At 41.3% G+C, this 24,449-nt stretch overlaps 1 protein-coding gene across 1 annotated transcript in view; it reads left to right on the forward strand.

The window, feature by feature from the left end:
* Positions 1 to 23,350, forward strand: part of NLRP9 (NLR family pyrin domain containing 9) — a 41,662-nt gene extending 18,312 nt beyond the window's left edge. The window contains exons 4-11 of the mRNA XM_037819880.1: positions 4,708 to 6,265; positions 8,104 to 8,265; positions 11,086 to 11,253; positions 15,171 to 15,338; positions 17,749 to 17,919; positions 19,380 to 19,550; positions 19,998 to 20,168; positions 22,573 to 23,350. Coding sequence (XP_037675808.1) covers positions 4,708 to 6,265; positions 8,104 to 8,265; positions 11,086 to 11,253; positions 15,171 to 15,338; positions 17,749 to 17,919; positions 19,380 to 19,550; positions 19,998 to 20,168; positions 22,573 to 22,705 — 2,702 coding nt within the window. The 3' untranslated portion in view covers positions 22,706 to 23,350. The remainder of the gene's footprint in view (positions 1 to 4,707; positions 6,266 to 8,103; positions 8,266 to 11,085; positions 11,254 to 15,170; positions 15,339 to 17,748; positions 17,920 to 19,379; positions 19,551 to 19,997; positions 20,169 to 22,572) is intronic.
* Positions 23,351 to 24,449: the final 1,099 nt, after the last annotated feature.

Raw genomic sequence — 24,449 nt, forward strand, 5'->3', positions numbered from 1 at the left:
TTGGCTGTGCTTCTTTCTATAGAGGAAGAGTGGATGTGGTCACCCATATCTGTCAAATCCCAAGTTCCCTCTTGGGAGCTCTTGGCCATGGGGCTGTGAAGAGTTATCTCCCCAGCCAACTGCTGAGAAGGGTGCATGGGGCATGGAAAGCTGCTCCCTCTTGCACTCAGTGGCCAGCTCCAGCCATCAGTCCCCTGCACGGGAGCCATTGGCTGCAGGGCTGTGAATGGTTATCACCCCAGCCAACTGCTGAGAAGGGTACACGGGTGTGGAAATCTGCTCCCTCCCATGCTCATCAGCCAGCTTCAGCTGCCCATCCCTGGTGGCAGTCTGGGCTGAACATGGTGACCTGTCCTAAACACAGTCTCTCTGCCTCTCCAGGTGGGTCCCCACTATGTGGTGTAGAAGTCCCTGCCCGACGGGTGGCACCCTGGGACTGCTGTTCTGGAGCACTTTCTGCCATTACCTAGTCTTTTTCATGGAGGAGACTCTTGCTCTGCCTCTCCTAATCCACCATCTTCCCGAAAGTCCCAGTCCTTTTTTTTAAATTAGAGAAGTTGTGGGTTTACAGGAGAATCATGCATAAATTACAGGATTCCCATACATCACTCCACCACCAACACCTTGCATCAGTGTGGAACGTTTGTTACAACTGATAATAGCACATTTACTATTAATTAAAGTCCATGGTTAACGTAGGGTTCACTGTTTGTGTAATGTAGTTCCATGGAGTTTTTAATCCCTTTTTTTTCATTACTTGTTTTTTTTTTTAATTTAAAAAGTTATAGGTTTATAGAAAAATCATGCATAAAATACAGGATTCCCTTATACCACCCTATTTTTAACACCTTGCATTGGTGTGGGACATGTGTTACAATTGATAACAGCACAGTTTTATAACTGTATTATTAACTATAGTCCATGATTTAATTTAGGGTTCACTGTTAATTTAGTGTAGCTCCATGATTTATTTTTTTAACTTTTATTCTGTTACTATATATCAGATCTAACTTTTCCCCTTTTAATCATTTTCAGATATATATTTCAGTGCAGTTAATTACAATCACAATATTGTGCTACTATCACTACCGTCCATCACCAAAATATTGCCCGCATTTTGCATAGGAACTGTGAACATTTTAAGCCTTCACTGCCCATTCTCTTCTCTACTCTGTCCCCTGGTAACCTGTATTTTAGATTATTACAATGTGACTTTGCTTATTCTTGTTATTTCATATCAATGAGGTCAAACAATACTTATCCTTTTGTGTCTGGCTCTTTTTACTCACGTGATATCTTCAAGTTTCATCCATGTTTTCACACATATCAGAGCTTCATTCCTTTTTATGGCTGACTAATATCCCATTGGATGTATATACCACATTTTGTTTATCTATTCATCAGGTTGATAGACAGTTGGGTTGCTTCCATCTTTTGGAAATTGTGACTAATACCACTATGAACATCAGTGTAGAAATATCTGTTTGAGTCCCTGCTTTCAGTTCTTTGGGGTAAATACCTAGTAGTGGGATTTTTGGGTCACATGGGGTTTCTATACTTAACATTCTGAGGAACCACCAAACTGTCTTCCACAGTGGCTGCACCATTTTACTTGCCAACAGCAATGAATGAGTGTTTCTATTTCTCAGCATTCTCTTCAACACTTATTACCCATTGTTTTTTTTTTAAGCAGCCATTCTAGTGGTATCTTATTGTTTTGATTTGCATTTCCCTGACGGCTAATGATGCTGAGCATCTTTGCATGTGTTTGTGAGAGAATGAGGGAAAAAATACGCTCTCCTAAATTACTGGGTGGTGTAACCTTTTGGGGTTGCAGTCTGGCAGTCTTCATTTCTCTTGTCTTTTAATCCCCAAATTTTAAGATGTAGATGTCACCTGTCATTAATCCTATATCCCAGTCCTAAGTTTCTGGTATATAATAGATATATCATGCATAAGTATGAATTATCAATTTTTAACTATTTTATTTATGAAGTTTGCCTCAAATTAATCTTAATTATATTCAAAGAAGTTTGTGGATAAATATCCAAAATGGACAAAATAATGGTAAATCCATCCAGTTAAATGACAGTGATTTACACTGAAACATATGCATACCTTTAGAAAGATATGCGTCCTTCTACAAAGAGGTCACAAATAACGAATATGAGGAATTGAATGACGCATATGCATGCTGAGAAATAGAAACACTCATTCATTGCTGTTGGCAAGTAAAATGGTACATCTTTAGAAAGAAGTCTGTAAGTATCATTCAGTGAAAACCATGTTCAACAACAGTATATACAATGTGATTCCACTGCAGAAGAGAAAACAGGTGCTCAATAACCTTGCAGAAGAAAAGCCTGGAATGATAGAGACGAATCAAATTCTTTACCATGATTATATATGTGTGATAAAATTTTGGAATTTCTTTATTTCCTTTCTCCTTATCTGTATGTTTTAAATTTTAGACAATTTTTCAATAGTAATTTGGTAAAAAGCAAAAATCACTTGAATAACTAGTATGTGCCAAGCTGTATGCTGAGCATGAGGGATATAGTGAAGATCAAAAGTTGATGTCCTACTTTTGGAGCATTATGTTCTAATACACAGAAAAAGTAAAGGCTGACAGTGAAATCCTACTGGCCTCCATGTGTGCAATTACAGGGCCCCTTTGGGGGTCTACTTCCCTTTCCTCTCTTCCTTGGATTTGGGTGTTTGTTTTAAATTTTAAAATTCAGATTACATACAGGATTTTATTCCCCCTTGCCCATTTCTCATGATTTATTAGATAAACTTTGTGCAAAATATATTTTGCAGATAGGTGACTTGCTATAATCAGTGTAATTAAAGAGAATGCATGAATAAAATGATGGTTTCATAAGCAAGATCAATTTTAGAAGCATTTGAAGCAATTGATAGAGTTATATTTTATAAGTTCCTAACTTTTTGGCTGTAACAGCAATCACTGAGCATATCAGATAAAAATGTAATTCTGGCTCTTAATAGTCATTATCCTGAGAGAAACTTTTGTCGAGAGAAAACAATGCCATCTTTATCTTAGGAGTACGCAAGACCTTCCACGGAAGAATAAAGAAAAAGAGTGAGATCTTCATTCCTCTCTTGTATAAGGAAGGCAAAACTAGCTGTGAATAGAGCGTAGAGTGGAATGTTGTTGGCCAAGCAGTCTCTAATAGTTGGGCTAAGACCGGGTGTTTTAACAAACCCTCAAATCTCAGTGACTCTGACAGCATTGGCCACAATCAAGTAAGTGAATAACATAAAGGTATATTTTAGGGCACTTGGCTTTCACAGCAGTTGTCCTTCTTGGAGGGTAGTTTGTCTCCAGACTCATGGAATCTGGCCTGTTCCATTTTTTGCTGTCCCATTTTTGGCACATGACGTCCTGGTTGCTGAGCTCGTCTGCATCACGCTGGTGTCAGGCAGAGCACTGTGGGGATTGTGCTCAGGAGATTTTTATGAGCCCGGCCTGAGAGTGGTGCATTTCCCAGATGCTCACAATCCATTGACGAAAACTCCTAAAAGCAGGGTAAGCTAGGAGTGTATTTAAAAATATAACCTTCTGCCATCAGGGACAAAATGTACCCAGGCGGAGGGGAAAGGAATAAGACTATGCGAAGCAGCTTGAAGCAGTGAGGCATATTATAGACGACGGATGTCTCTTTAAAGACTGACTGGGGAGTGTTTTGAAGAGCATTCAGTTCTGTGTTGAGAAGGGAAGAAAAAAGCTAAGTACTAGGGAGTCATTGATGGCAAGTAAGCTGGTTTTGACATAATCAAATCTGTCTTTTAGAAAGACATCTAATGGTATTCATATAAAGAAAAAACAGCTTCTCAGGATCCAGTTCTTCATTTGAAATTTCCCCAATCCCAACTTGCTTGGCAGTCATATGAAAGCTGTTTCCTATAGGGAGTCTTTATTAGATACTTCGCTTGAGTGGTTTGGCTTTTCTTTCTGGGATGCATTTTTGGGTTCCTGTTACAGTATGCCTTGTATTTTAGTTATGTGCAAACCTATCTTAGCTCACGTACTGTGCAGGGTGTGAGCCTTGTCTAGTCTATATTTGTATTTCTTTTTTACCTCCCCTAATTTGTTGCCCTGAGAGAAGGCTGAAAGAATAGTGGTCCAAGGGTGTATTTCTGAAATTAACTCTCATCAGCAGGTATAATAGAAATAACCTAGACCCTACGCTTTCAAGTCAGACGAATATGAGATGGATGCATGACCTTAATCCTTATTCATTAGTTTAAATCAAGTAACTCAAGCTCTCTCAACACTAATTGTAAAGTGAGAATAGAATAAATCTTAATGTGTCACTGAGCTGATGAATGCTGCAGTATCAGTAGAGCCATTCTCAGCTCAGACTCCTGGCAGGTGCTCAGTAAGGGGCAGCACTGATGGAGTCTATGCTCGGGGGATACCGTTACCCCGTTCCAGTTTGGGAAACAGTTCCCGAGTATGCATGCTCTGTGTTGCCTGTAACTGTGGTGGTAGACTTCTGCTTTTGGTCATGTGCTCCCAAGGTCATCATTTTAAACAGACCATGGTCCTAACAAAACTAATCAGCCTAGTTATCCATGAATGTGAGCTGGTACTCTGCACGTGATCAAGTGGGAAGTCATTCTGAGGAGTATAAAAAGATGCATGCATTTTTTAATGCTTATGTTCTGTCCTCATTGATTCAGGTATAAACCCATACAAAAAGCACATGAAGGAAAAATTCCGTCTTATCTGGAAAAACGAAGCTTGTCTGCAAGTCCCTGAGTGTTTCTACAAAGAGGTCACAAATAATGAATTTGAAGAATTGCATGATGCATACAATGCTGAGGAGTTTAGAGAGCGTTCACTCACTGTGGCCATGCAAGGTCCTCGAGGAGTTGGGAAAACAACCTTTTTGAGAAGAGTAATGTTGGAATGGGCAGAAGGAAACTTCTGTAAAGACAGATTCACATTTGTTTTCTTCCTTGATGCCTGTGGATTGAACCATGTTAAAGAGGCAAGCTTGGTGGAGCTCATCTCCAGGGACTGGCCTGAGTGCTCAGAGCCAATAGAAGACATTTTTTCTCAGCCACAGAAAATCCTGTTCATCATCGACGGCTTTGAGGAATTGAAATTTGATTTGGAGCTTTACACTAACTTGTGCCATGACTGGACGCAGCAGCAGCCAATGCCAATTGTCCTGAGCAGTTTGTTGCAGAAAAAAATGCTCCCAGAGTCCTCTCTACTTATCGCATTAGGAACTGTGGGTATGCAAAAAAATCATTTCTTGCTGAAGCATCCAAAATACATACGTCTGGTGGGACTCTCCGAGCATGAAAGGGAGCTGTATTTCTCCCACTTCTTCTGCGAAAAGAAGAAAGTCTTGCAAGCCTTGAGTTTTGTGAGAGACAATAGTCCTCTGTTTTCCATTTGCCAAAGTCCCCTTCTGTGTTGGTTGATCTGTACTTGCATGAATTCTCAGCTAGAGAGGGGAGAAGACTTTGAGATATCCTGGCAGACCACCACCTCTTTGTATGCATCCTTTTTTACAAACGTTTTCAAACCAAGAGGTGAGAATTGTTCACCAAAGCAGAACAGAACCCGGCTGAAAGGCCTGTGCTCTTTGGCTGCAGAAGGGATGTGGACTCAGACGTTTGTGTTTTGCCAAGGGGATCTCAGGAGGAATGGGGTATCTGAGTCCGATGCTTTAATGTGGGCAGGCATGAGCATCCTTCTGAGGAGTGGTGACTGCTTTGCCTTCATCCACATGAGTGTCCAAGAGTTTTGTGCTGCCATGTTCTATTTGGTGAAACAACCCAAAGACAATCCTAACCCAGTCATTGGAAGTGTAACCCAGCTTGTAGCCACAGGAGTGTGTCAAGCCCAAGACCACTTGTCCCAGATGGGGCTATTCCTGTTTGGGTTTTCAATGGAAAAAATAACCAAAATTCTGGAGACATCCTTTGGTTTCCGATTGTCACAAGATATAAAGCAGGAAATAACCCGATGCTTAAAAAGTTTAAGTCAATGTGGACACGATAAGGGAGAGGTAAATTTCCAGGAATTGTTTAAGTGTATATATGAAACTCAGGACAAAGAATTTATGGCACAAGTAATGGATTTTTTCAAAGAAGTTGCCATTTATATTAGTAATACAAAGGAATTGATAATATCCTCATTCTGCCTGGAACAGTGCCATACTTTGCAGAAATTTAGGCTGTGTGTAGAAAACATCTTTTCGGATGACTATGAATTCATCTCAAGGTGAGTCCATTTCTTTTTTTTTTTTTTTATTGAGATATATTCACATACCATGCAGTCATACAAAGCGTACATTCAGTTGTTCACAGCACCATTATAGAGTTGTGCGTTCATCAGCAAAATTAATTTTTGAACATTTTCATTACCACACACAGAAAAATAATAAGAATAAAAATTTAAGTGAAAAAGAACATGTAAAGTAAAAAAGAACACTTGGGTGCCTTTGTTTTTTTTGCCCCCATTTTTCTACTCATCCATCCATACACTGGACAAAGGGGAGTATGGTCCATATGGCTTTCCCAGTCACATTGTCACCGCTCATAAGCTACATTTTTGTACAATCGTCTTCAAGATTCATGGATTCTGGGTTGTAGTTTGATAGTTTCAGGTATTGACTGCCAGCTATTCCAATTCATTGGAACCTATAAAGGGTTGTCTATGTTGTGCGTAAGAGTGCCCACCAGAGTGACCTCTCGGCTCCTTTTGGAATCTCTGTGCTACTGAAGCTTATTTCATTTCCTTTCACATCCCCCTTTTGGTTAAGAAGATGTTCTCCATCCCATGATGCCAGGTCCAGATTCCTCCCCAGGAGTCCTATTCCATGTTGCCAGGGAGATTTACTCCCCTGGGTGTCAGATCTCACGTAGTGGGGAGGGCAGTGATTTCACCTGCCAAGTTGGCTTAGCTAGAGAGAGAGGGCCACATCTGAGCAACAAAGAGGCATTCAGGAGGAGGCTCTTAGGCACAATTATAGGCAGGCCTAGCCTCTCCTTTGCAGCAACAGTCTTCCCAAGGGCAAGTACCATAGTAGAGGGCTCAGCCCATCAAACCACCAGTCCCCTATGTCTCTGAGCACATCAGCAACTATCAAGGTGGGGAAGCCCAACACCCCTGCATTCTCCACCAGCTCCTCAGGGGAGCTCTACATATTTTTTTCATTGTTTTTCTTTAATTAACTTTTTAAAATTATTAACCAATTTTTAAAAACACAATAAAGAAATCTCAAATGTTGCTATATTAGGTTATTTTCTTGGGGTAGAGTAGGAACATGTTGAAAATAAAGTAGTTATTTTAGGTTAGTTGTCTTTTTCTTCTTCCCTTGTTATGGTTTGAGTCCATTTCTTAATCGTCTGCTCCCCAACCATATTTGTAGTTTGCTCCAGCTCCCATGAGTATTTCATGGATCCTTATTCCTTTGTGCTTAAGAGTATGGCTTTCATAGCAAGAGAGACTTTGTTTCGAGTTCTTCTGGAGCTGGTGTTTGCTAACTGGGTGTCCACGAGCAGTGACTTAGCTTCTCATAGTTTTCCATATGACTTAGGAGGGGAAGAAGTTTTAACTACTTCAAAGGGCAAATGTGAGGCTGAAAGCAAGCAGTTTTTTATGGTTTCTGTGGTGGTACTTTTTATTCCATAGCCATCAGATTCAGGTTATCAGTTCATGCTTTAGCTCTCAAATGCACACCACCTTTCAGGATAATACTTTCTGGATACAATTTCCTGTTCACTGATGGATGGCCAAATATTAACCCTCAATCACATATAAGTAACCTCTCCTAGAAGAGGAGGAAATGGAGGCATGATAAGGTTGAATAACTTGCACAAGGTCACATAGCTAATAAGTGATTCAACCGTGATTTGATCCCACTTTCTCTGGCCCCACAGTCCACTTTCTTAACCACTGTGGTGCCATGTTGTCTCCATTGACCTGGGTAGACGTCTTCGTGTTTAGGCCTGAGTATCCATAGGCTTTGAGAGGCTTTGGGAATAGTGTTCTGGTTATTTTGAGACTATCTTAAATTGAATCTGTCCACTGGAGAATCAGTGTTTGTTCTCTTGTAGTCATAACGAGAGACTCGGCTTGTGGCGGGACCTCTGCTCAGTGTTCAGCACCAGCAAGGACCTCCAGGTGTTGGAATTGGACAACTGCAGCCTTGACGGTGCCTCCCTGGCAATCCTTTGTAAAGCACTGGCACAGCCCACGTGTACACTCCAAAGGCTCGAGTGAGTTTGATATTAGCCTATTTTTTTAATCCCTTGGAAATAGCGTTTTTCTGCTCTCTACTCTGGCTTTTTTGGAGAAAGCCAATGCATAAGCATAGAACTGTAATCCAATTTGTTAAGTATAGTGTCATGTGAAATAAAATCAGATTGGAGAGCCAAAGAGGGAACAGTGCTGGTAGTAAGTGCCGTTTGCTGGAATGTTGATATCCCAAGAACAGATGTTTCCCAGGTAAAGAAGAAGAGTACTAAGGACGGATGGGAAAATAGCCTTAAAATCATAGAAGAGAAAATAATAAGAATAATCATTGAGAATAGGCGGCATTTATAAAACACTTCTTTAGCGCTAAGTTGGTTGCTTTATGTGCATTATTTCCTTCATTTTCATTTAATCTCATAAAAATATTATCACCTTTTACACATAAGGCACCAGAAGCATAAAGAAGCACACAGTTATCCTCTGATATTTTGATTATTTTTATTTTCCTTGCCTGTACTATTCTTGTCATCCTCCACCAGCATATAAGTTAAATTTAACTCCTTTAGCTTAAAATATCACTTCTTCTTGGAAGTATTTGTATGCTCCCAGAGCACCTGATAATTTTCTTTTTGTAAGAGTTATCATATGTCTAATTACTGGGCAACGTGCTTGTGCAGAAAAGAGTTAACTGGGCAGGCCTGAAACCATTAACCTCAGAAAGGCCCACTTGTAAGGTTGATATCTGGGAACTTGGATTTCAGGAAGGTTCCCACCACCCTAACTGATGAGTGGCTCACTGTTCCTATACTGTTTGTACAAGCAATGTGGTTTATACCAAACATCTGTTTTCCTTATGGGTGTCTAGGATTTGGGTTCATGCCACACAGAGGATGCCTACGTGGCCAGCCTCCAATAAGAACTCTGGGCACTGAGTCTCTAATGAGCTTCCCTGGTAGACGGTAATTCACACATGTTGTCACAATTGGTTCCTGGAGGAATTTAGCATGTCTTTGCAACTCCACTGGGAGAGGCCTCTTAGAAGCTTGCACCTGGTTGCCTCCAGACTTTGCCCCCGGTGCCTTTTCCCTTTGATGATTTTGGCCTATGTCCTTTCACTGAAATACATTGTAGCCAAAAGAAAGACTACATGCCCAGCCTTGTGGGTCTCCCAAGAAAGTCACTGAAGCCGGGAGTGCTCTTGGGAACCCTACACAGTGTTTCTCTGTTGACTAAACCTCCATGATGAGAGGAACTAAATATCTTCTATTTATTCCCATATCCCCAGCATAGAGCAAAATGCAGAGCTGTGTAGGGACTCATTATAAATCTATGAAATGAATGAATGGACTCTACATTTGGGAAATATGCTCATTTCACATAAGGAAACTGACTCAGAAATGAATTGCCATGGATCAGACATGGGTAGTAAAAAGTGGACTTTGCTGTACTTTTTCCTTCTGGAAAATGTTAGAGGACTGGCTTGCTCATAGATGAGTTTTTAGTGTATGAATTTCAGTTTTCAGTATATGAATTTAGTGTAAGATGTAGCAAGGAAGAGGTTGTAAGCAGCTTCTCAAATAAGAGGCTCATTGATTTTAAATGAGGTCAAGGATGGTGTGAAATAGCAGAAGAGAAATCTGGAGAAGCCTGGGAAGAGGCACGAATAGTGTGCATGTCCTTCTGAGGAACTCAGGTTGCCAAATGAGGATGATGGTTCCTTCTCCACAGTGTAAATGCAAATAAAGAATAGATATAATACCTAAAGGTCTTAGCTCAGGGCCCAGTAAGGAACATTAGATTCATTTTCAGTGGCTCAGACAATGTAAACATGGTGAACTCAGTCATTTATCCCCAAATATCTAGACATGTTCTTTGTAATTGAGGAATATTTTTCCTTCTCTTTCTTCTTGTGCACAAGAGATGGAATTGCTGAGATGGATAAAGACCTAGAAGCCTGGGCTCATCTCCTCGCTTTCAATTCGAACTCTCTTCTAAGCTTAGGGTTTAATGTGGAGGTAACAGTATTTGGGGATATACAAATCCATTTGTGATTCCTTGGGTTACAATGCTAAAATAACCCAAGGAATACATCCACTCCTTTGAATCTCCCCTTCTCCCATTCTGGTCCCAGACACCATCATCACTCATCTGGAATGGTTACTTCAGCAGTCCCATCTTGGCTCACTGGATTCTTTTTTTTTTTGCCTTTTGTCAGTATTTTTTTCCATACACAAGCCAGAGCAATTAAAAAAAAAAATTACGCCTTGAAAATAAAATAAAAATTAAAAATAAATTATGCCTTAAAAGCCTTTCCATGATTTCCCATCATTAAAAAAAATCCAAAATCTCTCCCATGACCCAGATGGTCCTATTTGATCTAGTCCTTCCTCCTCTCAGACTTCCCCATTGCACTCTGTGGCCCAAGGATCATGGTTTTTTATTCAGTGCTCTGACCAGGAATCTTTGTCCTAGCCATTCTCCTTTCTGGGTGGTCTTTCCCGAGTTCTTCACTTGGCAAGATCTTCCAAATGCCTTCTTTGAACTGCTCCCCCCAAGGTAAACACCCCACACACAATACTCTTTAGCCTCAACCTGTATTCTTTTTAACTGGTTTCCCATAGACATGAACGGACTAGAATGAACAAGATAGATCCAAACGTCTTGAGTGTCAGTCATCCGGGATCCGAGGAACCCAGAGAGAGTTTATGGGTGGGAGTAACCAGATACCTAAAAACAGTGTTGTGAGGTGAAGTGTGGCAGGCAGGAAGAATTGTATAAAAGATTATCTTGATTTGTGCTTGGACCTCATTACATGACTCCCAGTATTTCCCTTTCCTCTGCAGGGTTCATTTTGTCTCTAACCTGGGAAACAGTCCAGACTTCTTTAAGGCCATTCTTCATAACCCTCATCTGAAACACCTGGCCCTTCATGGCACGAGCCTCTCCCACATTGCAGTCCAGCAGCTGTGTGAGACACTGAAACACCCAATGTGCAACATTGAACAGTTGACGTAAGTCTTGGGTTATCCTGGCTGAAAGGTATTTTTTTGTCTAAAGTGGACTTTGCTCTTTGAATGTTACTGTTTTCTTCCTTGGAGCTGATGGCAACAGCTTTTGTAACTTATTTTTTCTCAACATTTCAATCTCTGTATCTCCAGACCTCCTAGTAAGGTGAAGATGAATTCTAAAAAGCAAGTATGCATTTAAGTAACTTAACGTAGATCTCTTACCTGACACTTCTCGGTTCTTTCTTCTACAAGCATGCTAAATCTAGAACTCCATTTTTTTCCTGGAGATAATCACAAAAACACGAAACTATTAAGCATATTAATGATCTGTGACCTTCTAATCTGGTAGATGACACAGGGCAGAGTGAAAGTGACCTACCCAAAGTCATTTCTTCTTCTTGAAAATTATCTGGGTGGCCTGTGCCCTATTGGGGTGATTTCTCAGCAGGTTCAACTCATTTTCCAGTAGAAAGGACAAGGAGAAGAAATTAAGATAGCAAAAAACAAAACCAGCTCATCAACCCCACAAGAAAATGTGGTCTTCCTTCTCCCAGTTCAGTGTCTCTTCATGTTATACAATTGCAAGTAAGACTGGCAGATTCACATACACTTGGTTAATTTCACTTATCAAGATGCAGCATCAGGAGAGAGAGATGGTCCCCTGCCTGAGAGTTGTTCAAACATACAGACTTGCTATAGATCTGACTCATCATTCAAGCCATCTTATACCAATTATTTTCTTCTACTCTAGCTTTCTCTAATTAGGGGGAGCTTACAAAACTACTTAGTGTTTTGTCCCATTTCATAGTTATGTCGTTTCATAGGATTTTATTCATTGTGTTAACATAAGAATTGGGTAAAAGATCTGGGAAACCAGGGGTCAATTGTAAAGTCTATTCATAGCTGGAAAATTTGCCCCTCTCAGGAAAACCAGCTGTACCCTTGATTGACTTCAGTTTGGGGTTGGGGATGGGAGGTCATCAAAATCAGGTTCTCTGTAGCCCAGTGGTTCTTAATGGGGAACAGTTTTCCCGTCCAGCGGAAGTCAACGTCTGGAGACCTTTTTGATTGTTATGACTGGGAGGAGGCTACTGGGATCTGATGGGTGGAGACCAGGTTGCTGCTAAACCTCCTACAATGCACTGGACCACTCCCACAACAAAGAGTTACCTGGCCTGGAACGTCAATAGTGCTGACACGGGGTGCTGTAGAGCAAATGTCTTGCATAGGTTCCTGAGAACACTAGACTATTATCTCTTAAAATACTGCTTCTGCCACGTTTTCTATCTAACTTTCTCCCTGAATTCTAATTATTCATTTATTAGATCTCTTGATTGTGTCTAGTATGCCTCTTATGCACCTATTTATTTTTTTCTTTCTGTGCTTCAGTCTAGTGAGTTGCTTTTGCTCTATCTTTATGTTTACTAATCCTGTCTTTCGTGTCCCCTCTGTTATCGGACAAGCCAATGAGCTCTTAGTTTCAGAAATTGTATTCTCAGTTCTAGAATGCCCTCTAGAATAAAACAATTCTTCTTTTACATGCAAATATCCCAATTCTCTGTCTTTAACAATTTTTATTCTATTTTCTTTAGAATACTTATCAGTTTAAAGTTTTTCTATTAACCTGCATACCTAAACCATCTTTCTGTCTAAAAATATTTACATTTTCTCTTCATTACTGGAATCTTTTCTTGTCTAGAACTTTTGACTATATAGAGGACACTGTTTATGTAAAAGTCAGCGAGATTTTAAATGATATCTTCCACCAGAAAGGTTCCTCCTTTCTCCTTTCAGGCAAAAGGCGTAGGCTGTTCATCACTCGGCCATGTCGGGGAGGCGATGTTTGGGGCTGGGCTGCAGTTTTACGGGGACTCAGCCCTCCTCTGGTGCAGCCTGTGCTTGGTGTCGCCCTCCTGCCCTTTCGAGTGACAGTGTGGTGGGGATATGTCTCCTTAGACCAGTGAGACTGCAGGAGATCATTTTGCCTTCAGAGGCTCAAACCTTATTTCTTGAGCCTTTTCTCTCCTGCAGCTTTGACATTTGGCAGATGTCTTGAGGGAGAGACGAGCCAGGTGTCTGAGGTAGCCTCCATCCTCAGCATGACTTTGTTTCCCCAAAGCACCATGGAATTCTGAGATTTACTCCATTGTTCAAAATCGGTTGGCCTAGCTCCAGCCTTCTGTACAGTCCTAGAACCAAAAACACCCCTGTGAGAAAAAAAAGCCATGTGTTTGTGGCCCTTCACATTTCCGGTTTGTCATGCCAGCCCCTGGGACTGCCAAGGGCTTTGCTGGTTTCTCTTTTGTTTCTGGCCTCACTTCTGCCTTTAGTTGTTCCTGGGGTCCCCACGTTGGATGCACCTTCCGCTGAATACATCTGTAGGATGACACGCCCATCTCTACTGGAAATTAGAGATAAGTGGTCCCAAGGTTCTAGTGTGGAAAAGGGGGTCTGGGACCTATTTCTTCCTTATATGGATTTCTGCAAAACTTGGTTCTTACAACTTGATTTTTTTCTGAGATTTGGGGTGGGGAGGTGGAATGAATCTATTTGAATTTAACAAGTGTTCTTTCTTAGTTAGGTTTCAGCTTTATTCTCTCTACTCATCAAATAATCAAATACCACTCTTCCATTCCTTTCTATTTTCTAAAAATGTGTTTCTCTCATATCCACTTCAAGAGGAAAGCATTAAACATGGCAAATAGAATACAGCTCTATAACCGAATGTCTGGATCAATACATTAAAAGCTTTTTTTTTTTTTTTACTGCCTATCCTGGAGAACAGATGAGGGGTAGGATGCAAGATTTGAAAGGATAAATCAGAAGGCTATTTCAGTAGTCCAGGTGAGAAATAATGGTGGCTTGCATTAAAATGATAGTAATAAGATTGGGGAAAGAAGAGTAGAATTAAAGTGTTTTGGAAAAAGAAATGGCATGACTAGCAGATAAATCGCATGTGGCCATGGAAGGAACAGGTAAGGATGACTCTCAGATCTCCGGCTTGGCCAACTAGAGAGAGAGTCCCAGCTTGGCTATAAAAGAAAGTGAGAAAGTGAGAAAGTCTAGATTTTTAAATAACTCTGGGCACAGAGAATCTCACTTGATGTTAGCATTTATCTTCTGCCTATGTATTGATGTAACCATGGAAAGAAATGCTCAGGAGGAAAAATGCCTCTATCTTCCATGATGAGAATATAACCCCGGGACCTAGTCTAGGTGGGGGGGGGCATGTGTGAAGGAAGTGACAGCTAAGATGAGGCTTGAAGAATGAGGAGCTTTTATATGATCAGGTGGATGAAAAACAATCCATGTGTAAACTAGTTCATATGCATCAACCTTTGAGTAGAATGGAGGAGAGAAACTGGAAGGCAGCCATGTAACTAGGAAGTAAGGAAGAGAGTGGTGAGAATGATTGGAAGAAAGAGACAGGGGCCTGAGCACCGTGACTTTGAAGCCACATTAGAGCCGAGATCTGGGTTTCTCAACCGTGGCACTATTGACAAATTGGGATCAGATAATCATTTGCCATGGAGGGGGGAGGGCTGCCCTGTGTATTGTAGGATGATCAGCATCCTCCCTGGTCTCTGCCCACAAGATGACAACAACATCCTTCACCCAGTTGTGCCAACCTAAAGTGTCTCCACACTTTGCCAAATGTCCCCTTGGGGCATGGGAGAAGCAAACCCATCCCCATGGGTTTACACATGGCTTAGACTTTTTCCTAATTTAATGGAAAGGAATAAATGATTAATAAGAAGAGTCATGTGATTATATGTGTGCTTTTAAAAAGACTGGAATGAAAAGAATGGATTGGAGGGTGCCAGGTTAGAAGCAGGAGTATCCATTTTGTTCATGGCCACCCTTCCAAAAAGCCATTTAAACCCTTCGGTCGCACCCCATGGCATGTATCTCGCTTGTAGGTTGGGAAAATGTGACATCACAAGTGAGGCCTGTGAAGAGCTTGCCTCTGCGCTCGTCTGCAACAAGGTGAAGCATCTCTTCTTGGTAGAAAATCCCCTGATGAATGAAGGAGTGATGTCACTGTGTGAAACCTTGAAGCAGCCAAACTGTGCCCTGGAGACCCTGGTGTAAGTTGGTCTGGGGGAGAATGCAGAAGTGTGCACACTGACCCAGCGATTATCGAGGCAGTCAAATGCTCACCATGGGAGGCGGCAGAAATGGGGTTCCAAAGCACAGACTGACTCATCCCTCAGTTGCTTCATCAGTAAGATTGAGCTAATATAAACACTTGCTCCAGAGAGATGATGTGAAGTTGGTGTCAGGAGGTGTAAGACTGGCCCTCAGATGCTTCACATGTGGTTGGAACACACATCTTGGTCATCATGAAGAGAGGTGAAACCCTTACAAGTATACTGGGTGCTGAGAGGGACGGGGATGGAGGAGAATATAAATAGTTAAGAAGAAGGAAGTTTGTTTGATTCCTTCCAGGTAGAAGACTATATTTTACAGGTTACTGCTGGGCATCTCCAGTGTCTCTACTCCTTGCTTGTTGCTAATACGTGAAGTGAGCCTCTTCCTCCGCTGGGGAGGTTGGCTGGTGCAGCAGTGTGGAGTGTCTGTGTGCCCAGTACAACCACACACCAAGGAGCTGAGTGTCAAAGCAAGCGAAATGCTGCAGTGCCGTGGAGTGGGGCACGGACAGGTGCGGGAACCCACAAGTCTGGGAGGAAGAGAGTGAGCAGTTCAGAAACAGTTTTTGTTTCTGTGTGCATGTGTGTGCATATTTGTGCATATATGTGTGTGTGCATCTATTTATGCATGTACACGTACACACAGATGAAAGTTGTTATATATATATCATATATATGTGTGTGTGTATGTATACACATACATATGTAAATACACACAAAGTGGCATTAAAATAGAGGATTAAAATATTAATTATTGAGATGATTAGACAGCAGAAGAAAATCAATAGTAGAATAAAGTCCAGGATCATTAATGAAATGTGAAAACTAAACTAAAAAAGAGGAAAAAGCTTAACTATAAAAATTAGAAAGAAATATCTTCAAAGGTATAAAAATAAAAAATAAATGGCATATGGGAAGATGAAGATCTGACTCCTAATTAGCTGCAAGACATTGTAATAAATAGAATTAAAGTTTAAAGTTAATTTAAAATGTATGTATCTAAAGAGCTCTTTCAAAAACATCATTTAGTATTTTTTATTTAAATCTTTATTCCATAAAGATAAAACTCTACTGAAGATGAAAGACGGTTGCTACTAAGTAAAAATGTAAAACATGTTCAACAAAGTGATCACTATTTTCAAAATATATGCAAAAATTTAAAATATATTCCACCTGACCAGGATTCTGTAAAATGAGAACATTTTCTACTATAGGCAGAGTATTAATTTTTTCTCTTTTGAAAAATAAATTGGCAAGCACTCCAAGAAACTTAAATGGGAAAGTCTATGTTAATAGATTTTACAAGAAAGTAATCCTTAGTACTACAAAAAATTGCTGCAAAGTAGAAATTCCACTGTAATTTAAAATGGCAGAAATTATAAATAAGTGGAGATATTCAGGGAGTGATAATTATAGAGTGACATAACCACGGAAGACTATATTATGCGACCATTAAAGTATTAAAATTTTTTCAAAAGATTGGAAAATGCTTAGTTCATTGCAAAGATGCAAATTAGGTGCCTATTGTCTGATCTCAAAAAGTAAGAAAGTTGGAAGGGAATTTACCAAAGTTTAGTAGTGTTTGGCTCATCGAGGACTTGTGCTTTCTCCCCCCTGGGTCACCTGCTCAGATGGCCCCAAAGGGGGCAGGCAGATGAAGGAAATGAGTAGTGGGCTGGACGAGGGGAGGTGAAGAGTGGGGCAGCACCTGCCCATCCAAGGGGGAGGTTGCTATTCATTTTGCCACATGACAGTGTGGAACAAGGCTCCAGCTGTGTGTCTTAGGTAGCTAAAATGTGGGATTGCATGTGAAATATCTTGGGGGTTAAATGTTGACTGGTAATATGTTAAGTACATCAGCTAAACCAACTACACCCAAGGGACACCTTCAGTCATTAGCCATCGCTTTGTGACTTGTATCTGACACATCTCGTTATTTTCCAAATTTTCAATGAGTGTGCAAGCATTCATTTTATAATCACTTTTTAATCACCAAATTAATTTTAAGTAATACTTTTAAAATCAAATAGGATGCAGTCCAATATATCCTATTAAGCAGTAAGAATGGGTGGATTTGTCCGTGGCCATCTGTCTGTTGTGATCTGAGGTGGAACTGGAATCCAGGGTTCTGTCTCTCTGTGTAGGACAAAGAATTCCATATTATATCTTCTGGATTTCTGCAGCTGCTACAGGTTTTCATCCCTTTATTTTCTCAAGTGAAGAAATGATGGGAGGAAGAATCTGGGACATAGAGTACAAGGAACAACTTGAAAATTTTTTCATGTGGCATCACGAGAATGTTATATATAGGTTAAGCAGGCTGACGATTGTGTGTGTGTCTTTGCAGGTTAATGCACTGCTGTATTACTTCCATCTCCTGTAACTACATCTCCCAGGTCCTTTTGTGCACCACGTCCCTCACCCTTCTTGATCTGGGGTCCAATTTCCTGGAAGATAGCGGAATGAGGACTCTATGTGAGAGCTTGAAGCACCCAAACTGTAACATACAGGAGCTGTGGTAGGTCTGGCCATGATTTGCTCTAGCAAATTCCTAAATGATTTAAGGACATCATTTAGGTTTCCTTTTTGGATATTAGCATCCTGGGAATAAAGCAGGAAGGAGAAAGACCATTGTGGTTGTTAAAGAAAATGAGGCCGAGCGTTTACCCTACATGGTTCTTCTAGGAATGTTCAGTGTGGGCATTGACTTGCATCTCAATTTAAGAGCATGTTAGGGCAGAGGTGCTACAGCAAGCTGCTGTGGAGGTGAATCTCTCACCCAGAAAGACCTGAACCAGAGTCCTGAGTTATGTTGACTGTCTGTGGGAACTTGTGCAGGTGGTTCACTGTAGGTGGAGGCCGGGGGTGGTGCCAAGCACCCTAGAACACAAAGCCCCCACCAGGTGGCTCACCTGCACAAGTGTAACATGAGAATAATTATAGTTCCTACATTAAAGAATTGAGGTGGACAGTTAGAATAATGCACACAAAGAGCTATTATCAATGACTGGCCCATAATTAGCACTCAATTAATGATAGTAGGAGATACAGCATGATAATTCTTTCCTTCTAATGAGTACAAGACACTCTTCTGGGTGGGTAAGATAAATTAGCAAGTGAAACACTCCAGTATCCCTGTCCCACGGGCTTCCGTTTCATGGAGTGTCATGTGCATGTCTTTGCTCACACACACCTACATATGTGCACACCTGCGTGTGTGTAAGGGGCTGCCTGTGTGTGCATATATGTGTATATCTCAAGTTTTCTCAGTTTTGGCACTATTGACATTTTTTGAGCCAGATTATTCTTTGTTGTTTGGGGGTCGGGATGGGGTGCTTCCTGTGCATTACGGGATGTTTAGCGGCATCCATGGATTCTACTGACATACAAGTAGTACCCCCCAACCAGTGTGACAACCACAAATGTCCCCCATGGGGGGAAATCATTCCTGCTTGAGAATCACTGATAAATACATATAGACACGCACACATGCACACACATGGATATGTGTCTGTGTGCTTCTCAAGGTGACAAACATTATGGGGAAGGAGAGGGATGGAGGACATGAGCTCATGAAACAGCCAGAGTGGACTTCACTGAAAAGGTGGCCTTTGTGCAGAAATTTGAAGGGGCTGAGGGAGGAGTGCTGCTGATAGCTGGGAAGGGAGCACTCAACCAGGGAGTCCGAGACCAGACGCCCTGCGGTGAGAGCAGGCCAGGCAGGGCAGAACTGCAGGGAGGCCCGAAGGTGGGGCAGGGTGAAGAGGGGGAGAATAGCAGGTAACGGGGAGAGGAAGAGGACAGGGATTTTAGAGTCCTATAAGACTTTCACTGGCATTGTGAGTGAGTGGAGAAATAATTGCATCTTTATTATTGTCATCTCAGAAGTACTTGGATATTTCCTTTGTCACAACAATAAATAGAAATAAGGTAAGCCATTAAGATTGGATCTCATGTGTGTGTCTGTTTCTCTCCTAGGCTGGTGGGTTGTTACCTCACTTCAGATTGCTGTAAGTACATTTCTTCTGTTCTTACTAGCAACGAAAAACTGAAGACCCTGAAACTTGGGAGTAATGAAATACAAGATGATGGCGTCAGACAGTTATGTGAAGCTTTGAAGCACCCTAATTGTAGACTGCAGAATCTCGGGTGAGTACCCACTGATTATCTTTATGGGGAGGTTCCTATGTCAACAGTAGGGAAAGGAGGAAGATTAATGGGGCTGAAGGGAGGCAGATTTAGAAACAAGGTCGTCTGGGACAATCTGATATTTAATGTGCTGTCTCAGTAGACCAGCGCTTCTCACCCTCCACAGTTGACATTTGGGTCTGGATAGCTGTTTGTGGTGGGGGGCTGTGTGTTCTAGGGTGCTTAGCACCACCCCCAGCCTCCACCTACAAGATGCCGGAAACACCTGTCTAGGTGTCTTCAGACGTTGCCAGATGTCCCCCCGGGGCAGCAGCCACCCTGGTTGAGAACAACTGGTCTAGACAGTAGAGTCTCCTGCTCAGGGTTGTGGATTTGACACAAACCACAGTCTTCCTTCCAGGCTGCCCCAAACCAAGGTCATTTCTTGGGTGCATCTCCCTGCTGCAGGCTGGAAAGGTGTCGGCTCACCAGCGCCTGCTGTGAAGACCTGGCCTCTGCTCTCGCCATCTGCAAAACGCTGAGGAACCTGAGTCTACACTGCATTCCCTTGGACCGTGATGGGGTTCTGGTGCTGTGTGAGGCCTTGGACCACCCAGACTGTCCCCTGCAGGTGCTTGGGTGAGTGGGCACTGTTTGCCCTCGTGGTGAATGACTTCAGAGCAGGGGAGTCTATGATCTCTCTGCTCAGCCTCGGTGAGATTGACACGTAGCTGGAGAGCTCTTTGGGGTGGGGGCTGTGCTGGGCATTGTAGGATGTTGAGCGGCATCCCTGCCTTCTACCCTGTAGAAGCCAGTAGCACCCCCTCACTTCATGACATCCAGAATGTGTCCAGACATTGTCAGTTGTCCCCTGATGGGCAAAATCATCCCCAGGTGGGAACCACAGCCTTCTTATAAACACCATCTCCTACTTATATCAGCCATAAAAAACACCGCCCCTGCTCAGAGTTGGGGAGAGTTCCTGAAGGGCTGAAGCAGAGTCCTGTCTCAGAAATGCAGTCACTAAGGAGTAGCAGTTGATATTGTTCTGAGCATCCTATTTGCCTTTAGAGTATAAATATTCATCATCTGTAGAATGACTATCTGAACACCTGCTGTGTGCCATGTCCTGAGTGACATGCTGAGGGGTGACTGTGAACAAGATGTTTCATGTCCCTGCCCTCGTGCATCTTATTGTATACTGGGCAGGGGAGGGGTAATGAGTGAGATGCTGAGAAGTCCTGGGGTTGGGGAACAGAGTGGGACAAGACAAGGGGAAGGTGCTGGGGTCAGGGAAGGTTGACTGATGAGAAGGTAGAAGAGCCACGGGGCTGAAATGGGTGGAGAGAGTCCAGTCATGCTGACACAGCTGTAAGAACTGCAAGAACATCAGCTCATCTATCTTCATAGTAGCCCACAGGGGACACTCACAGAATCCCACCCTGTGAGGACATGGCTGCTCTCAGAGGAGGAGTTCTTCTGCCTTAGGACATAAGGCTTGAAAGTCCATTTAGGCAGAATTCATATATGGGCACCAAGTCTCCAGGCACAGGCTTCCTGACCATTGTCATCAGCCAGACGTGTTCCCAAGGTGCCTTATGAGGAGGGATCTGAGCAGGGTTGACATGAGCCATCAGACGTCTCGGGAAGAAGATCCAGGCAAGGGGCACAGTAAGTGCAAAGGCCCTGAGGTGGCAGACAGGCTTTGTACTATCCAGGGTCAACCAGAAGCCCCGGGTGTCTGCGTCAGAGAGTAAGTCACATGAATTCAGGGGAAGAAGCAGAGAACCAATTCATAATGACATGTCAGTTACTTAAGACTTGCATTAAAAAATAATGATCCTTAGCAGGTCTCCCTCCTATTCAATCACCATCCTCCATTCAAAATTTGTCATATCCACATTAACTACTATTTGGACCAGTCATTAGTAGATAACTTGTTTATTATACTGTATCTACAGCTGAAAGGAAACCTAACCATCTTCCTTACTTTTGAAGATCCAAAGGTAATTAAATTCCCGTCATTACAGTATCTAAATGTCTAAGAATTTTTATAACCTTTAAACATTCTTCAATTTCCTATTACAATTGGAGGTGAAAAGGCACATGATTATAAGCATAAGGCAACAAAGAAGGACAAATTGGGAGGAATATACTGGGAATGTTAGTCATCTTATTTCAGGAAAACCTGTTTTCCCATCTTTCCATTTATTTATGAACATCTTGTCTTTTGTATGTCCCTGAGAGATGAGGGACCTCAGCATTCAGAAGTCATAAAGAGTTAAAGGAAGGACCCAATGTAGGACAAGTAGGATCAACCAGAGAGGGAGCAGTGTTCCAAAAGCTAAGGGAAGAAAATATTTCAAGGAATAAGGTTTAATTAACCATATCCCATGCTGACTGGTTAAGTAAGACAGAATTTACAAAAGGATTTGATAAGTTATTGATGACCATGAAAACCATCTTTGATGAAGTTGGTGCTGGAGACAATGACATGGAAGAAACTGGAAACAGCAAGAATAGACAAGAATGTCTGAAGTATTTATGGGTGAAATTATGCCTAGCATTTGGCTTTAAACTATCTCACAAAAAGTGGGTGGAGTGTAAATGGAACAGGCTGAATATCAATAATTGCCGAAGCAAAGCGATGGATATATGAGATTCATTGTACTAGCCTCTCTACTCTTTATGTCTGAGAATAGTACACAATACATTATTTAAGTTTTTTAAAAAGCAAAGATATGTATAGGAAGGAGTGGATGGTGTACCTTGGCTTGTAAACATCCAATTAATGGAAGTTGTCATTTTTACCTAATTTTTTTTACTTAAACCCTTCCTGACAAATGCCTTATATGGATCTGTCATTACACTACATAAATCAGAGGAAGTCCTATTCTATTGGAAAGAATTGTGCTTTCTCTTTAAATTTAATACACTTCTCCCAGTCACTTCTCAATTAGAATGAAGAGGAAGTAGGCATTGGGATGTAGAGAGGCACATAATCATGTGTGAGGTAAAGGAAACTTTATTTCTATTTTCCCAGGCTGGACAGATCTTCTTTTGATGAGGAAACTCAGATGCTGCTGACAGCTTTTGAAGAGAAAAATCCGCAACTGATCATTTCACATGACCCTTGGGTGGATGATGAATGCAAGGTCAAGGATGTGTTCTTTTGATGGAAGGCCCTGGAGTCATCCTCTCACAAGGGCTTCTCACTGGTCATGATAGGGCTTCTCATTCCAGCACACCCTGCCCTGAGATTACAGATCACGGCATTGGGGGTTGTGATTTCAGGGCTACCCTTCACAGTGTTCTAGTAATATGATTGGGGAATGTGATTCAGTGTTCATCTGAGATTTTCTTTTGCCCAAGTGTTCTGTCCTCTTATCTTTAAGGAATTCCCATCCTACTTCACAAAGGCATTTAGAAGAACAGAGAGATACATGTTAAGCACTTTGGAAAACATGGCTTTTTATTAGTGGATGTATTTGAAATGAAGGTCCTTGGATTGAAGAAACTATGGTCCTCTGACACTTCTGATTTGGAAGTGATGCTAGAATGCCTTTAGATTGTAGTGCTATCACTAGATCTGATATTCACCCGAATTTCCCATTTCTAATTTCACCATCTAAATTTAAGTTGATCAGTTTTGTCTAAAAAAAGAAAAGTATTCCCAAAGCTCTATTTGTCCTTTAGTAAATGCCTCTCCAGTAGAATTTTTAATTGACTATCATATTTTTCAAATGTAACTAAGCTACTTAATTCAATATCATTTTCAAATGTACATTATAGTTCATTACCATAATTAATCACTCCTTGGTTCTCCATTGCCTTTAGAATAAATTGTTCATGGATTTTTGGCATGACATTGAATTTTTATTTTAATATAGCTGATATAAAATATAAAAGCAACTTAACATAGAAGCTAAATTATACCATAAAATCAATTCCAATTATGTGGGAATATAACCTCAAATTCCTCTGAAAATGAGGAATTGCAATGCTTGGATTCTTCAAATACTCAGAATATCTTGATCACTGTGACTTGGATTTTAAGGAGTGAAGAACAGACTCATTGTCTCAGAAAGAGAAATTGCAATAAATGTAAAGATATGGATATCACCACTCATTTTGAAAACTGAAATGTTTCCAATGTCCAAGAAATTTCCCAATCAGCATAATTTTGGGTCCTTGAAAAGGCAGTTCCAGGCAGTCCGAGGCATAGTGCTTACAAAAAAATCCTTCCTATTTCTCAAACTTCAGAATCCAATATCTGAATTGAGTGGATCAGCCCTTATTGGTTAATAGATTCTTTGCAATTCTAGATCACACGCTTTGCTTTGCCCATGTTCACCTCCCAATAGGGACAGCCCATTCAGGGATAAACTGAGAGGAGCCCAGGACACAAGTATATAGTTGAATTTCTCATCACACTCTTGTCAATTTTGTTTGACCACTTGGGACATTCTTCAGGTCATCAAAATGATGAGAACTTGGTCGGCTGTGTCACGATCTATGGTCTTATCCACTGTGAAGAGAAGAATATGGAGCTTGGCCAATGAAAAGGCCATGTGGCCCAGCCAGCACTTTTCATCTTTTTTCATAGTTGATATAGTATATTGAGTTGCACATGCAAAAAGAGTTATATGTACTTAAACTCAATGCAGTCATGATTGATCACATGAATTCCTTCCAGAGAGAACAGTATGTCAAGTAGAAAAAGAGAAACTTCACAGTGGAGAAATCTAACAAACACTACCTCAGTCAGATAATGAAAGTCAACATCAACAGTGTTAAGTCATTTCAATAGTGGGTACCCTTGATCTGATGTGATTAGAATGGCATTTTACCTCTGTCATCTTCCTCCCAAACCCCACAATCCTGGTCTAATCATAAAAAATAGTCAAATTCCACTTGAGG

Source organism: Choloepus didactylus, chromosome 27, assembly GCF_015220235.1.
Source record: "Choloepus didactylus isolate mChoDid1 chromosome 27, mChoDid1.pri, whole genome shotgun sequence".
NCBI lineage: Eukaryota > Metazoa > Chordata > Mammalia > Pilosa > Megalonychidae > Choloepus > Choloepus didactylus.